Source organism: Rhineura floridana, chromosome 3 (genome assembly GCF_030035675.1).
Source record: "Rhineura floridana isolate rRhiFlo1 chromosome 3, rRhiFlo1.hap2, whole genome shotgun sequence".
NCBI classification, from domain to species: Eukaryota; Metazoa; Chordata; class Lepidosauria; order Squamata; family Rhineuridae; genus Rhineura; species Rhineura floridana.
The window spans coordinates 23,313,088-23,331,201 of NC_084482.1; the positions used below are offsets into that span (position 1 = coordinate 23,313,088).

An 18,114-nucleotide genomic window follows, 5' to 3' on the forward strand; every position below is an offset into this window, starting at 1 on the left:
AGGTGCAGAGCAGAGACCAAAGACAAACTCAAATGCTGGGTTTTGACCTGGCAACTGATCTCACACAAAAATAGTCAGCCTTGATGGCAAACTAGCTTAAATATAGGGCAACCTTCCCCAACCTGGTTCCCTCCAAATATTGTTGGACTCCAACTCCCATCAGCCCCAGTCAGCATGGCCAATAGTCAGGGATGATGGGAGTTGTAGTCCAACAAGAACATCTGGAGGGCACCAGGCTGGGGAAGAGTGCTATTGGGCAAATACCTAGATTAAATTTAAGGCAACTGTGGGAAGAAGAAAGGAGGTCCCAAGACAGGCCTCTCTGTGGAACAGCGATCAGTCTTAGCTGACAAATACTCAGTTGGTTTTCTGCATTAGGGCCTTCAAGAAGAAACACACGTTTTGGTTTGCTCCTTCACGTGCAGGCCTCTGTAGCCATACTGAAGCCGGCTCTGCTTTTCATAGTTTGAAGTCAGCACTGGGAAGATTGGTCTGTGGGAGGAAGTGGGAGTGGCTGGCAACTCACAAAGGTGGCAGCGAGGGACGGAAATGGCAACTGGAGTGAGACTCAATTTCAGGGGTAAAGGCTGGCAAAAAACCTACCAAGTTCTGTGCAGAGTTTGCAGTTATTGTCCTCACAACTGAGGTACAGAGGCTTCTGCCACAATAAGTTGGAAAAACTGGAACATTTTTTGTAAAAAATATTGACAATCCCAACCCCATCCCTATCCCCCATGCTTTTAGGAGCTGCATAGCAGATAAATTTCTAACAGGTACAGCTTTTCCTCCCAGGAGATAATGACACAGGCCTACTTTGTCAGATTGTTGTGATAATTGCAAAGGGAGTAAGGAAAGTTCTATATAAATACAAAGTGTTTCTGCTATGGAGGGCTGTTGCCTTAATGTATAATTAGTCTCTACAGCTGTAGCTTTATAACATTGGATTACCAATGTTATGGCTCTTCTGTGCCTCAAGGGGGCAGGAAGGGGTAAGAAAATGAGCGATTCTAGCAGAAAAGCCAAACATCCACCCACCTCATCCATTCAGTTTCTCACATAAGGCAAGGGATATATCCCCACCTCCACTCCACTATAATAAATCAGGCAGTGTGTGTCTGCTGAATTGAGGTCTTGATCCTTCTGACCATGATCCAGTGACTTCATGACTGGGCTGCTGTTAGAAGAATACAATGATTTGTCCCCTGCTGGCCACCTATCAGTAAACCGTGCTGCATCTCTTCACGCCACCAGAGGTTCCTGAAAGTGTAGCCGGAGCAGCCAGCGGTAGTGAATAAAGGCTGAACTTAGCAAGCATACCCAAAGCTTCAAAGAATGACAACTGTGGATATGCCATATAACAGGTCTGGGGAACCTTTGGCCCTCCAGATGGTGCTGGATTACAACTCCCATAATCCTTAACCCTTGGCCATGCTGACTGGGGCTGATGGGAACTGGAGTCCAACAACATCTGGAGGGCCATAGGTTCCCCAGCCTTGGTATACCATTCTTGCAGGGCTCCTCCAGACAACCCATTTATTGAGCATTCATCCTAATTTCCTTGCACAAAGGTTACGTGGTGAAGGTTAGACTATGTTCATCTTTACTGAGCATTTGTTCTGATATGCTTGCGGGTCAGTTGTACAACAATGAGCATTTGCTTCCAGGGTTTTTACACGTCTTCCCATTAATAATTTGTTAATCCCACACTTTTCAGTGCATTTCTCCATCACTTTCCTAACCGGAAAAGGTCTGCTTTGTTAAAAAAAAAAGTGGATTAGGGCAACAGAGTGCACTGTAACCCATTTTAATTACGCTCATCTACATTTCTGATACGTGCTTGAATGCCTCTTGCAAAATAGTGACAGTCTGGTGGTACCCACAGACCAAATCCTATGGCCTGTTAAGCAAGGCAAAATAAATAAGTAAAGGGTTTGGTATAAATTGGGTTACCCATTTATGCATTTTGTTATTGTCCCTGGTCCCAGCCTTGTGCCTTTTGCCATCTTCTAGGTGGCTTTGGGTGCGGGAGGTCCACCCCATGTGGGCGAGGGCAAAATGTCAGAATTGCATTGCCCCTTTCCAAAACTGGCAAAGGGAGAGGGCTGTCTGTTGTTCAGCCTCTTTGGCTGGACCTTATAACAATTGGTGTGATCTGTTGGTATTAGCGGGGAATAGCATTGCCTGCTGAGATGACTTCTGTAGAACATGCTGCTGTTAAAGACACAATAACAGATTAGAATGTGTTTTTTAAAGTCAGTTGGCAGTCAATTTTTTTCTGTTCAGTTGGCAATCCTAGGTAGGAAGATGCATCTTGGATGCTTTGCTTCCATGTCTCCTTGAAACCAGTCCCAGCCTTGTCTCTGATATTCTGAGTGCAACAAAAATTCTGAACATCAAACATAAATGTGTGAGTAGGGTTGGATAAATGCGTCAATTCTGATTTCTTTCCATTTCTAATTTTTCCATTCTTAAATCCAGTTCTCTACGTTTCCACATCGGTTTGTGACTTTTTTAAAGTCCTCATGAAAATTCATCACCATTTTAGTGCTGATTTTTCCTAATATACAAATTTTTGCAAAACAATTTCCCCTAATACAATGTGTTTTTGTATGTTTTCACTAATATATGTATTTATGTGCACACTTTACCCTAACATAATGCATTTTTGTACACATTACTTGGCTGAAGAATGCATTGGAAAATTCGGAGAAGTGTAAATTTGAAGGATGGCTGTGTTTCAGTTCACGTATTGTTTCAGAAAGTGCAAATAAGGTATCTTCACCTATAAATGTGAATGGAATTGAATTTCTCCCCCATTCCTATGGATGGATGGGTGTGAGAGACAGAGTGAGTAAGAGATATCTGCCGAGCACAGAGCAAGGCTCAGGAACCTTTGGCTCTCCAGATGCTGCTAGACTACAACTCCCATCATCCCTAACCATTGAACATGCTGGCTGGGGCTGATGAGAACTGTAGTCCAACATTATCTGAAGGTTCAAAGGTTCTCCATCCCTGGTACAGAGCATACATGTAGGCTCTGTTCATAAGACCTAATCAGCATGAGAAGATCGGGGATGATGGGGTAGGTGGGAGATACACCAATGGACCTGATTCTGCTCCTTTCTCCCCTTCTTAATTATTCACACACAAGTTCTGTTCATTTGCATGGGAGGGGGAGCATAGGAGTCACACCCATTGGCATCTACAGTATGTGCATAAGCTCTGCACAGAAGAGCTGAATCAGCATACAGAGATGGAGGGGATGAGGGCAGGATCCTCCTCCCTTTCAGGTGTTTGAGAGTCTCTGTTCTGGCCAATATTTGTTGCATTATTGGGCTAAAGAGAGAAAGTACTGGCTGGGAACTGGCTGTATATATATGTTTTCACCCACCTTGCTTTCTTGATGTACCACCATCAAGTTAGCAGAAAGCTGGCACCATGGAGGGCACACATATAGCTTGCTTCCTTTCTATTTATTTTTTTATCTAATTTTAACCATTTATATACCACCTTCCATACCAATCCCAAGGAGGGTTACAACCTTAAAAGACAATGCAATAAACAACTTTTTAAAACCAATAAAAAACACATTATAATAAATACAAATGAAGATACAACCATAAGCTCAGTCACCAGAACAGGTCTCAAAGCCAGATATCAGTAACCCCCAAAGACCTGGTTTACTGATACCTGACCACAAGGTTGGCACTGGCCTTATTTCCAGAAGGAGATGTTTCCATAAACTGGTGACATATCCACACTGTACATATAAAGCACACAGCTTCCTCCCCCACCCCACCCCACCCCACCCCATAATCCTGGGAACTATAGGGTATGGTCTGAAGGCACATGAGGCCACCACCTTGCTGAAGGTAAGCAGGCCTTGGCCTGGTCAGTGCCTGGATGAGAAACTGCCTGGGAACCACCTTGGGTTCTATGGTAAAAGAAAGGCAGGGTATAAATGTAATAAAATAAAATAGTCTGTTAAGAGTGCAGGGAGTTGTAGCTCTGTGAAGGGTATCCACAATTTTCAGGATTCTTTGGGGGAGGCCATGTGCTTCAAATGAATGGTGTGCATGTGACCCAGTGGCTGCAGTTCAGGCCCCACTGAACTCAATAAGACTTACTCCTGAGTAGATGTGTTTAGGATTACTGCCTAAGCTTTATGGAAGCCAAGGCTGAGAAGATCTCTGTACTGTAATCCATGGCTCTAAGAAGACCTGGCTTTTTGGTGTGTGCCTTGCCTTCCTCATAGCTGTGAGGGAAGGTTGCACTGCATTAGCATCTAAAAGACCTGAGGAAAATATGACTGATTACTGATATGATCCAGTTGCCACTGCAGCAGCAGCAGCAGCAGGGAGCCAACATCCGAACTCCCATCTGTTAGGAGACCTGACTCAAAAATCATTTGTGCTGAAATGAGGAAAGTGGAGATAATTTGCTGGATCCTCATTTAAGATACAATATTATGCAGGATAATAAGAGGCCATAATCTTTGCCCACAGGAAATGGAGGGAACAAATGGAGGCCAAGAACAGTGGCGCCATCAGAGAAGGACCTTGGGGCAGATGTAGAATGAACAGGAATGCCCCCAAACACAGCAAGGCTGGCTTACCACACTGTGAAGTAAGTGAAGTAATACACATTACCATCTAAAAGGGAGCCACCACCCCCCATATAAGATCATTAACTCTAGAGTCTAAAATTATCTAACTGTACCGCTGGCCATGAACTTTTCTAGTGGTATCTGGGAGTGCCTCCAGAATGTCACTGTTTTGCAGGAGGGATTCAAGCACATACCAGGAATTTAGGTTTGCACAATTACTCTGCCACCCTGGTGCAAGAAATCCACATTTTTTAAAAGGACTTTTTGTGGTTAAGTTAGGAAAGTGAGAGGGAAATGCACTGAAAAGTGTGGGTTGAACTAATGATGAATGGGAAGATGTGTATCCACGTCCTGTAAGCAAATCAGAATGAATGCTGAATAAAGGCTGGGCTCCATGTAAGCTTGGTGCAGCCACATCAGGATGAACGCTCAATAAACAGGTTGACTGGAGAAGCCCTGAGGTTCAGTGGCAGGTCTAGAAGAGACACTCAGGTGCCTTCCCTTAATCTCTTAAGCATCAAATCATCCACTTCACATAACTATGGATCTACAATGCTTAATTTCTAAATTAAGAGGTGGCAGGGCTCGTTTGCATCCGGAAGTGCTGTCCTCTTATGGAATGTGTGTGTGGTGGTCTTGATGTCTTGAGGATTGCCAAGTTGTAACCTGGATATTTCTGTTATATCTTTACAGTTCTTTGTGTTGTACATGTATCCTGGCTTTTGACACTGGAGATGTATGTTTTTCTCATGTCTTCCAAAGCTCTTGCTGTGAAGAAAGTTTGCAGCATTTGGGGCTTTTTAATTTAGAGAAAAGCCAAGTAAGAGGTGATATGATAGAAGTGCATAAAATTATGCATGGCATCAACAAAGTAGACAGAGAAAAGTTTTTCTCCCTCTCTCATAACACTAGAACTCGGGGATATCCAATGAAGCTGAATGTTGGAGGGTTCAGGATAGATAAAAAAAGTACTTATTTGCTTAGTTAAATTATGGAATTTGCTCTCACAAGAGGCAGTGATGGCCACCAACTTGGATGGCTTTAAAAGATGAATAGACATATTCATGGAGGATAAGGCTATCACTGGCTACTATCCACAATTGTTATCTCTGTTGTGGAGGCAGTATGCTTCTGAATTCTAGTTGCTGGAAACCACATGAGAGGAGAGTGCTCTTGTACTGAAGTCCTGCTTCCAGGCTTCCGATAGGGGCATGTGGTTAGCCACAATCTGAACAGGATGCTGGACTTGATGGGTCACTGGCCTGATCCAGCAGGCTCTTCTTATGTTCTTAAGGTTCAGTGAGTCTTTCTAATATCCATGGATGCTGAGCCATAGCAGCTGATGGCACTGGCTATGGTTCTAGGAGGGAAGCCTGGCACTGAAAACAGATTTCAGGCTAAGGAGGCCCTTTCAGGCAGAAAAGCATCCCTCCCTTTTTTGTGACTTTATTTGTAGCCTGTTTGCCACCATCCCTCTCTGAGACCTACTTACGCAATCTTTTGTGGCTCCTCCAAAGGCTCTGATCTGACACAGAAACAAGTGTGTGGTACCAGCTAGCAGACTATTACGTTCCCCTTCCAGAAGAATAGTTCATATGTTTATTGGAACATAGGAACCGGCCAGACTTTTGGTCTGTCTAGTCAGTATTGTTTATACTGCCTGGTAGCAGAGCTTCAGGATTTCAGACAGGGACCCTTTTCCAGCCCCACCTGGAGATGCCATGGATTGAACCTGGGACCTTTTGTACGATGCTGTTCCATTGAGCCATGGCCTTCTGTCCCTATCAGAAGGCTTGCCCTATTGTTTCTTTTTTTTTTTACAATATTTTTTATTCAAATTTTCATAAAACATACAAAACAAAATTATAAAACATTCAAAAACAAAAAACAAAACAAAACAAAAATGATTAAACAAAAAAATAAAATGTTGACTTCCCATTTGTCGCAGATCAAATCAGTTATAGGTCTACAATATATAACAATCCTGTCTCTTAAATTATATTATAAAATCACTTTCCTCCAGTAGTTATCTTAATTAATCATCAAATCTCATAAACATTACTTTATTCTTTCCACAAAAAGTCAAAGAGAGGTTTCAATTCTTTAAGAAATATATCTATCAATTTTTCTCCTAATAAACATGTCGATTAATCCATCTCGTTAATAATAATAATAATCTTATTGTCATAACCATAGTCCAAATAAACATATCGATTAATCCATCTCATCAAAATCTGTTAGGTCCAATAATTTCAATAGCCATTATTCCATTATCCCTATTAATTCCATCTTCCATCTTCAATAGTCCTGTTAAGTCCAGTAATTTCAGTGTCCAATCTTCCATTATCAGTATTCCATAATAATCTTGCTGTCATAGCCATAGTCATATAATAAGAGTCTGATGGGAATTTCCTCTATCCCAAATATTTTCTTGCCATCAATTCTGAATAAGTTGCTGAAATATTGTTGTAAAGTCATATCTCTGTTCTTCTTTTTTACAAAATGCACTGGCTCATCTCTTGAGAGTTTTTCCATTGTCACATGGCTGCAGTTAATTCCATAGATTTTCTCTATATCAAGCTCCATCACGTCATTCCAGTCCAGAAGATTATCCAAGCCATTGATAACTTTATCTCTAATATCTTCATTAATTTCTTCAGAGATAACGTTAAATTCCAAACAGTAGATTTTATTTCTAATATCCATAAACTCCAGATCTTTTTCCAATTCCACATTTGTTCCAATCTCCAGGGCTTGTATCTTCCCTTTATTTTTTCTTTTCTCATCTCTGATCTCATTCTCCTCTCTCACAGGATCCCCTATTTCTTTAAGCTCCTGCGTCATTTTGCTCAGTTCCATTTTCAGCTCCTTACTGCCCTGTCGCAGGGTTTGTTTCGTTATCTCAATCTCATCCATTATTTTCTGAAACATAATTACTTCCAGATTCTCAGCCACTTTCTTGATTGCCATTTTTAAAACCACGAAAACAAAACAAAACAAAAATAAAGAAGAACCACTTCTTATTTCAGCAACAATTGGGTTAATATTCCAGGCTTGATGACATCACAGTATAAACAGAGCAGCCTGCCTTATCTCTCTATGTTCAAGAATACAAAACAAATTTAGTTCCCAGCATCAAAACAGTTAGTGGCGTCGTGAAGAAGCAGATTCGTCAAAATAAAATAGACCAAAAAGAGAATAGTCCCAGACAATATAATGTTCCTCGGAATAGAAATCCCTCTTCTGTTTATATCTTTAGAATGCACTTCCAGGACAGCTTTTTGCAATAGAAACAGAGATAAGCTGTTAATTTCGTGAATAACAGAGAAGAGTTATAGCTCACCCAGAAGTTCTTTAAAGCTGATTCATTTGACAAATCTCTTTTTGCTGCAACTATTTAAACCAAGTAAAAAAAATAATAGAAAGAAGGGTGTTTGCCTGTTAGTTCGTTTTCTCTTTGAAGAAAAGATAAACGTATCGCATTAATCAGATAGAGCTTGTTCGGAAGTCCGTCCGGCATTGCTGGCTGGACCTTTTCTCATAAATTAATGAAATCCAGTCCTCCCAACAAAAACAGGCTTTTGAGGTTGATCTCTACGTTTCTCCCTGCCCGGGAGAAATTTCATCAGTCAAAAAAAAAATGTTCTGACTGATTTATATCTGAATAAGCTTCTTTTGAGGCGGGAGCCCGTCTCAAAAGCAGGCACAAGCGAAGTCACCCTTCCCGGAAGTCCGCTTGCCCTATTGTTTCTGTATGATTTTAACACTGGTCAGAACTGGCACACCCTAACTTCGTTTGGCTTTTGAAATTTTGCCGAGTGTTTCTGTTGATGCTATACGTTCTCATAGATCTGAGTGAAAACAACTCCCCAAAATTCTCCATCCTAAGAACATAGCAAGCGTCCTGCTGGATCAGGCCAGAGGCCAACCAGCCCAGCATCCTGTTCTCACAGTGGCCAGCCAGATGCCCCAATAGGAAGCCCACAAGCAGGACCTGAGCACAACAGCGCCCTCCCCTCCTGTGCTTTCCAGCAACTGGCAGTACAGGCTTACTGCCTCTGACAGTGGAGGAAGAACATAGCCATCATGGATAGTAGCCATTGCTGGACAAAAAAGAGAGGCAGGCTCTGCTGCTTGGTAAATTTATTGAGGCTCAACGCGTTTCGGAGTAATCCTTCCTCAGGAGCAATGGAGATCAGTTTCTTTTTCTCCGCCTGCGCAGTTCAAATTCTTTATGCAGCTCCACACAAAACGAACACCACCAATATTCTCCAGGGGGAGGATAAATTCTCCAGTGGTTTATTGGGGGATGGGGCTGCTCACCAGTAGCAGCAGCAGTGTCAGCACAACGCAAAACATAGAAAGCGCCATACATTTAATCCACACCACTTGGTTGAAGAAGTACTTTCTTCAGAATGGATAAAAGAAAGTGCTTCTTCGGGCAGTGCATAGTTAAACGATGCAGTTTGCTCCACAGGAGGCAGTGTTGCCTTTTAAAGAGGATTAGACAAATTAATAGAAGATACGACTATTAAAGGCTACCAGCCATGATGTCACAGTCAGAGACAGTGTATGCTTCTACCAGTGGCTAGAAACAGCCGGGGGGGGGAGTGTTCTTGCGCTCAGATCCTGCTTGTGTGCTTCCCATGTGTGCTTCCCAGTGGTTGGCCACTGTGAGAACAGGATGCTGGACTAAATGGGCCATTGGCCCGATCCAGCAGGCTTTTATTATATTCTTAAGCACATTTGGTGCAGATTTAAAGCACATGGCATTTCCCAAAGAATCCTAGGAACTGTAGTTTGTCCCTCACACAGCTACAATTCTCAACACCCTTTGCAAACTACAGTACCATGATTCTTTGGGGGAAGCCATGTGTTTTGCTCAGGCCAAGGAACAAGCCTGATGCAGAGGCCTCTTAAGGGGCCTGGAGTACCACCTGACCTGCTCTAAACTATTGCGTAAGGGGGCATCCTTCATTGGCCAGTCTGTAGTTCTTGCGTTTGCCCAGCACTGGGTGGCATTGCAAAGACATTCCCTTAACTGAACTTGAAGTTACCTGTTCAAGACCTGGTGTACCTGAGTCCTCCTTTCATCTCCTGCTTCTGGTTTCTCCTCGCTATGACGAAAACACATGCTTAGGAAGATGACACATCAATTAAGTTGGATGGGTGTGTCTACTTCTATGGATGACGATGACAACTGAATGCCTCCACATGGCTCTTTGTTTATCTAGGTGCAGCTGCCAAAAAAAATGCACTGCAGTAATTACACCTTTTGAAAAGCCAGATTTCCAAGCACCTGTAAATCCTGTCCCGCCTGCTTTGGGAGTACCCAATTCTGCCTGGGATCCTGGAAGATGTTTCACACAGTCCTCCTGGCTGAGAAGAAGCTGAGCTGTATTTTTGCAGAGCTACGCCCTTGCCTAGTGTCAGAATCAGATAGGGGATGGAGTGATCGAAAGCAGTGGCTTTGAAATGTGAGGCTCTATTCAGGAAGTGCAACTAACAGTGGGGGGAGAGAGAGAGAGAAAAACAGGTCAGGCTCCTGAGAAGGTAGGCACTTTCTCTTTGCATGAGGCCTGTGTAAGTTGTCTGGCGAGAAAATGCAGGAGGCTGTACCATGGGCTGAGAGATCCTGAGTCAGCTCTGCCAAGTGTTGTTGTTTTTTTACATCATGTATGTGCAAAGGCAGTTGACTTCTGCAGCCATCAGGACTGAGGCACAGAGATATGAGGGAGTTAAAGCGCAGCTCAACAAACTTTTCCGGCTGGTGGAGCAGGTCAGTGACCCACAGCTGAAGAGCAACATCAAGGCTTCCCTGAGCATCGTGCGAGGTATGTAGCCGCGGCTTGCAAAGGGATGGAGGAGGCACAGTCTGGCTGGCTCAAAGTATTTTCTTTTGGACCACTCATTTGAGAACATTTTTAGTTAGGATAAACTTTTTTTCCCCTCAGGCTGTCAACAGGTCAAACTTTTTAACTCACTCAGCTTGCATAACACAAAACATCAAGTTTCTGAGACTCTTGAAAGAAGGGAGTGGTAACCTGAAAGAGTCAAAATGAAAGGACTCTGTAATATCCAGATGTAACTGTCTTACCTTTTTCAAGACAGCTTGCTGTGGGCACAAGCCTGCAAGAAAAACCAGTTCTTCTTCATTACATTTTGTGGAGAGAGGAGGAGGCAATTGGCACATTGGAACAGACTATAGATAAAGTTGCCAAGGTTTATTTACTGCCCCCTACTCCTATGTCTTTAACAACAGCATGCATGAACTACATTAGCAGATGATAATGCTTATCTATATGCTATACAAAGCTTCACCATCTACAGTAGCTTTTGCAGACCACCTGATGTTAAAGGTGCAAGAGCTGGTCGGGATGTTCTTTCTTGTTCTATTGGCAACTTTCCCTGTAGGAGTGCAGGCCTTTCTTGCTTATTGCCAGTCAATCTAGACTCAGGGCAAGCTTCTAATCTGCATTCATGGTAAGGGAACCTTTTTCAGCCTGACAATTACATTCCCTCGTGGGCAATCTTCTGGGGACATTCTAGCCACATAAGTGCTAGAAATGTTTACACTCCTTCCTCTCCATCTTCCATCCAGGCAGGCATGAGAAGTTATCACAGTTCAAGGAAACACTCTAGGAGGACACATAGATGGGCTAGTGAGGGGTATGGTCTGGGGAAACGGGGTGTGGCTTGGAGAGAATTCCAAGGGCCAGATGGAAAGGCTTGGAGGACCACATTTGGCTGACAGGCTGGGGATTCCCCACACCCGCATTAGTTCACAAATTATACTGCTAACTCCTCCTTCTGGAAGGAAGGGCAGAATATAACTTTAATTAATTAATATAAGGCCCAGGATTTCAGCTTTTTTGTGTGTGGTTGTTTCCATTTTTAAAAAAGGGGGAAGTACGATCCAGCCAAACCTAAGAGCTATTAATTCCCACTGGAATCATTAGGATCCTGCTGAAGTTTAGAATGCTTATGTTTGTACTCATATGAAAAACATACCGATTGATCAGTAAAAAATTCTTCTTTCCAGTGTTCTGCCAATGAATGCAAAGGCATTGGGCTAACTGATACACATAGGCATTTAATTTTTTCATACATTTAGAAGCATTAATTTTAAGGAAGTTAAGACTACTTGTATTTAAATTCTGACTGTCTTGCACTGCCTTACCGCATTTCTCCCTGTGTTACACCCACCAGCATTGCTGTGGTGCTACTGTTGCATAGCAGCAGCCTGGCAAATGTTTAGCATGGGACTGGAGCAGAATTAATCTCTTTAATTAGGAAACAATGGCCACATACCTCCAGGAACTTCCCATATTCCTCCATCAGCTATTAGCACCATATGCTCTACATGGCCCAATTTACCAGGGCCATGCACACAAAAATAACAGGAAGCATCCAACAGAAATGACAAAAAAAAGGAGAATCAATCTCAAAGATTAATAATAATAATAATAATAATAAAAAGAGTAATGCTTTTTTTAATGCCCAGTGCATTTTGCCTCAAAAAGGTCTTCCTCAGGGGGTTTTCTACAAAATGATTGGACAGCAATTTAGAAACTATACTTTTTTCATATACTCGCTCACCAGGGCAGCACTAGGCTGTGAGGGAGAAGAGAAAGCATGAACCAACCAGGGCCTAAGAAGTGCTGCGCAGCCATATTTTAAGAGAACTCTGAGAATTAAAAGGTGTTTAGGCAGTTTTGGTGAGCTGTCTGGAGGGAGCGATTTCCGTGCTTTGAAAGCAAAGACTAGATTTCTCTTTGGTCTCTGGGCTCATGCATGCTTTCTGGTGTTGCGGCCAACATCATATGCAAGCTGAGAATGGCAAACCAGTATCTGCTACAACGTATGGTGTGGGAGATTCTGAGGTGCAACTTCCAGGGCTACAGGCAGCCATACAGGTGGTACTCAAGCTGAATTTGAAAAATCAGTAATAATTGAAAGGTATCAGATGCCAATGTTTTTGTCTGGCTCCTGTGTTCATGTGCCTTTTACAGCAACTTGATCTGAAGTAGTTAGCAGATGATAATGTGCTTCTGGTGTTTCAAGCCATAAAAAACTATACATGCAGATTGCTGCTGTACAAAGCACAGGGGCAGGCCAGGCCAAGCTGTGTATGTGTGTGGGGTCAGTTTTGTACCCTTATTTACTGGGTATGGATTTATACTGTAGAAGTACCAGGAAGCTGGCATGTTACCATAACTCAGATTCCAGGAAGAAGACTCAAGATAGGCAGCCTACACTGTTGTTAGCAGCCTTAAAATAGATGGTCTTAAATTCAGCAGACACAAAGTGATAGATATTTCCTGGTCTCCAGTGTAAGAGGTGCATTCAGGGATGATGAGAGCTGTAGTCTAACAAAGTCTGGAAGGTACCACATTGGCATCCCCTAGAGCAGCTGAACAGTGGAACAGATCCCGAAGGAACCCAATGACCGCTCTTTTGGATGCTTTTTTAAAAAGTAAGTTGGGGTGGTTACAAACCTACCCTTCCTCCAAGGAGTTCAGGGTTTTCCCCTGCCTATCTTATTTGTATCATTACAACAACTCTGTGGGGTGGGTTAGACTGAAAGAGAATGATTGGCTGAAGGTAGCCCAGTAAGATTTTATTTTATTTAAACTACATTTGCATCCTACATTTCTTCCAAGGAGCTCAAAGCTGTATACGTGTTTCTTCATCACCTCTACCACCATCACCACTTTTATCACCACAATAACCCCATGAAGTAGGTTAGGTTGAGAGAGACTATGTCTGGCCCAGGGTCATCCACTGAGCTCTATGGTGACTGGGGATTTGGACTTGGCCACATTCAAACTATAATTTATTCCACTTTAAACAGTTATGACTTCCCCCAAAGTATGCTGGGAGGGGTAGCTTGTGAAGGCTGCTCCCCTCACAGAGCTACAATTCTCAGAGTTCTCTGGGAAGAGGGACTGACTGTTAAACCATGGGTGAATAGTAACTGTGGGGAGGACAGGAGTCTCCAAACAACTCTCAGCACCCTTCACAAACTAAGAACATAAGAACATAAGAAGAGCCTGCTGGATCAGGCCAGTGGCCCATCTAGTCCAGCATCCTGTTCTCACAGTGGCCAACCAGGTGCCTGGGGGAAGCCCACAAGCAGGACCTGAGTGCAAGAACACTCTCCCCTCCTGAGGCTTCCGGCAACTGGTTTTCAGAAGCATACTGCCTCTGACTAGGGTGGCAGAGCACAGCCATCACGGCTAGTAGCCATTGATAGCCCTGTCCTCCATGAATTTGTCTAATCTTCTTTTAAAGCCATCCAAGCTGGTGGCCATTACTGCGTCTTGTGGGAGCAAATTCCATAGTTTAACTATGCACTGAATAAAGAAGTACTTCCTTTTGTCTGTCCTGAATCTTCCAACATTCAGCTTCTTTGAATGTCCATGAGTTCTAGTATTGTGAGAGAGGGAGAAAAATGTTTCTCTATCCACTTTCTCAATGCCATGCATAATTTTATACACTTCTATCATGTCTCCTCTGACCCGCCTGTTCTCTAAACTAAAAAACCCCAAATGCTGCAACCTTTCCTCATAAGGGAGTCGCTCCATCCCCTTGATCATTCTGGTTGCCTTCCTCTGAACCTTCTCCAACTCTATAATATCCTTTTTGAGATGAGGCGACCAGAACTGTACACAGTATTCCAAATGCGGCCACACCATAGATTTATACAACAGCATTATGATATCGGCTGTTTTATTTTCAATACCTTTCCTAATTATCCCTAGCATGGAATTTGCCTTTTTCACAGCGGCCGCACACTGGGTCGACATTTTCATCGTGCTGTCCACTACAACCCCGAGGTCTCTCTCCTGTTGGGTCACTGCCAGTTCAGACCCCATGAGCGTATATGTGAAATTCAGATTTTTTGCTCCAATATGCATAATTTTACACTTGTTTATATTGAATTGCATTTGCCATTTTCCCTCCCATTCACTCAGTTTGGAGAGGTCTTTTTGGAGCTCTTCGCAATCCCTTTTTATTTTAACAACCCTGAACAATTTAGTATCGTCAGCAGACTTGGCCACTTCACTGCTCACTCCTAATTCAAGGTCATTAATGAACAAGTTGAAAAGTACAGGTCCCAATACTGATCCTTGAGGGACTCCACGTTCTACAGCCCTCCATTGGGAGAACCCTGGCCTTTGACACCTGAGATGTTTATTTTTAGGACTCACCCTATTTTTTGTGATGTGATTTTAGGTTGTTTTTAACTGTTTTTAATTATGTATTTTAAAACTGTTGTAACGCACTCTGGGATCTTTGGGTGAAGAATGAGTAATAAAATTATTATTATTATTATTATTAACAGCAACAACAGCAGTAATGATAATAATAGAAATCTTTATATGGTGTAATATTTGTAGCTTTAGCACTAAATAAACTTCAAACGTAAGAGAAGCAATGCAAATATTTGAGGATGTGGGTGCCACACAAACTTCCGTTTTGATTCTAATAAAGATCTGCATTGTATGGAGGACAGAACACCTGCTCTTTTTGTATTCTTTGATTTTCTGCTTTAGCAATCAATAGTACTTTGAATGAAGTAGTTCAGCTGAGCAAAGTTCATTGACCTAGTTTAAAAATATCTGAACTACACCTGAAAGTAGTTACCCTAATTGTTGGGTGAACTAAAGGTGAATTAAGTTCATTTTGGGGTAGAACTTTGAATGATTGCTATAGGTCTCCTATGCCTTTTACAAGATATATGAACATAGGGGTTCCAGCAGGTGCAGCTTGTTATGTTGGTAGTCTACAAAGCTGAGAAAAAACTACCCCCTGGTGATTCATCCACCCATACCAAACTGATCAAGGCCTAGGAGCCGCATCTTCTTTTGCATGTGGTTACCCTCTTCCTTGTACTCAAATTCCAGTTGGGTGTGAAAGCACCTGAGTGATGAACACAGGAAACTCTTGTGTAGATGCACTTGCAATTAGCTACTGGCTTTGGTATAAATCCAGGGTAGAGAACCTCCAGATGTTGTTGGCTTACAGTGCCCATCATCCCTGACCACTGGCCATGTTGTGGCTGATGGAAGTTGGCGTCCCAACAACATCTGAAAGTCCACAGGTTTCCTGCCCCTAGTATAAAACTTCTCTGTTCAACAGAACTTCAGAAAAATAAAGCACACCCATCCGCTAAGCTTCAGCAGAGGGTTCATAGAATAGTAGAGTTGGAAGGGGCCTACAGGCCATCAAGTCCAAGCCCCTGCTCAGTGCAGGAATCAAGGTTAAAAACTATTCTCAAAACTGTTTGGAGAGGGAAAATAGCATATATGCTAGTGCTACCCCCACCCCCAGTAACGTCTGTGTGCAGTAGAGCCTGAAATCGCAAGCAAAATGCACATGGCTCAACAGTGCAGTACAGCAGCTCTTGCTTGGCTCTGTTGTCACTTCCCATCTGAGACATTTGTTGATCTTCAGCTGCTTGAAATGTATCTATTGAGCAGTAGCAACAGCAGCAGCTGGCTGGCTAAAAGGAACACCCCTTCCTAAAGGTAACAATGTGTGTGGGGGTTGTGGAACCCACTTGCCTTGATATCCAAGCCATAGGGGTTAACTTCACTGTGGGAATGAATGGCCCTGCCAGCGGAGAGGTCCCTCCTCCTCCTGGCACCAAGGAGCTCTCCTACATTCTCTCCTGGCAAGCAAGACAAAGCACCAGACACAAAAGTATACCCACACCCACAGATGTATGCTGATGCCCACACACATGGAAGAATCACATGACAACATATATCCACAAAGGGGAAAATGCAAGGATATTCCTATTTGATCTGTGGAACCAGCGGTTTTGCAAGTGCCGCACAATGTCTGTTCTTCATTTGTAAGGAAACTGTTCTTTCATTGTGGCAGCATCTATACTCTGGAACTCCCTGCCCATTGATATTAGACAGGGACCTTAATTTCTGGTGCCCAGGGTTCCTTTGGGAGGGAGAGCAGGATAGAAATTCAGTCAATACATACAATTTTTTTCTTTAGGCAATCCCACTCAGATATATAAAACTGACATGCATTTTAATAGGTAATTTTCTCTTTTTGATGATATATATTTTTAGCTATTGATTTTATTCATATTTGGGGTTTCTTTTTGTTTTAACTTCTGACTTTTTAACATACTTGTTTTTAACTTCTAACTTTTACAGATAATTTTTTATGTTTTATTCTAACTGCTTAGAGGTTTTGGCCAATTAAGCCAAATAAAAATTTCATTACAATAAATAAATAAACAAAATATATGCCAACTAAATCACTCGCAGGACTGCTGTTCTCCTAGATGCCTTATACTGAGTCAGGCCACTGGTCCATCTAGCTCAGTGTTGCCTTCACTTACTGGCAATGGCTGTCCTATATTTCCGACATAAATCCTACATGAAGATACTGGGGGTTGAACATGAGAGACCTTTTGCATGCAAAGCATATGCTTCACCACCAAGTGATGGCATACTGTGTAGGACATGGAAGATGGAAATGGATCCTACTCCCCCCCCCAAAAAAAGAGAGAGAGAATGGAAAGGCAAATGAGAACAGGTATCAGAAAGCAAAGGGTATAGTTTTAAAAGGCACCTGGAAATTATATCCAAAATCATTCTTAAAGATTTAATTCAGAAAATATAAACATTATTATGCTGCACTAATTCAAGAAAACAGCTGTATTGCTTGGGGCTCATCCATTCATTATGCATATGCAGCTACTCGTAGAGTTGTATATGCAATATCTGGTCCACTGTTGAGTTAGCATGCAGTGTCAGCATACACATGCGTGGCTCGAAGCACCGCAGTGTGGCTAGAAGTCAGCAGGGACTTCTAGAAAGGTAGCACCCCGAAAGCCATTGGGGCTGCCAACTGACCAGAAGTAAAACTGGAATGGTCTGCTCTTGTGTCTTTAATACCTTTGGATATGCAGCATTAGCAAGTGATAATATTTATTTACCTCCACACCTGTGAAAAACTTCACCTGCTAATTGCTACACAGCAAGCTGATGTTGAAGGGAGACCTATAGAGGATCAAAAAGTGGCAACCCTGTCTGCTAGAAGAGAGTGTTGTGGGCTATGCTGCATTTAGAGTTGTCTTCAAGGGCAGCCCTACAGAGAGTCCATTGCAATAGTCAAAACTGGAAGTTATTATTATTATTATTATTATTAGTTGTTGTAGTAGTAGTAGTAGTAGTATATCCTGCCCTCCTTCCAGTAGAAGTGGCCAAGTCATCTGGCACTGTCATATTATTTGAAGGAATGTGGAATCCAGCCATTTATCCCTCTAATGCCCTATCTGGGGCCTGAAACAGCAGGAAAATGTGCCAGGGTAAAATGAGCAGCTCAGAGCTTCATAAGAGTGGATGGTGTCTCTGATGTCATAAAAGGTGATTCATGCAGCAAGCATTCTCTCTCTCTCTCTCTCTCTCTCTCTCTCTCTCTCTCTCTCTCTCTCTCTCTCTCTCTCGGTAAACAGCAAGCATGTCTGGGCATGA

At 42.6% G+C, this 18,114-nt stretch overlaps 1 protein-coding gene across 1 annotated transcript in view; it reads left to right on the plus strand.

Annotated features, from left to right (window-relative positions):
• Positions 1-9,979: 9,979 nt before the first annotated feature.
• Positions 9,980-18,114, plus strand: part of AGAP2 (ArfGAP with GTPase domain, ankyrin repeat and PH domain 2) — a 144,387-nt gene continuing 136,252 nt past the window's right edge. The window contains exon 1 of the mRNA XM_061615005.1: positions 9,980-10,440. Within this exon, the coding sequence (XP_061470989.1) occupies positions 10,281-10,440 (160 nt within the window). The 5' untranslated portion in view covers positions 9,980-10,280. The remainder of the gene's footprint in view (positions 10,441-18,114) is intronic.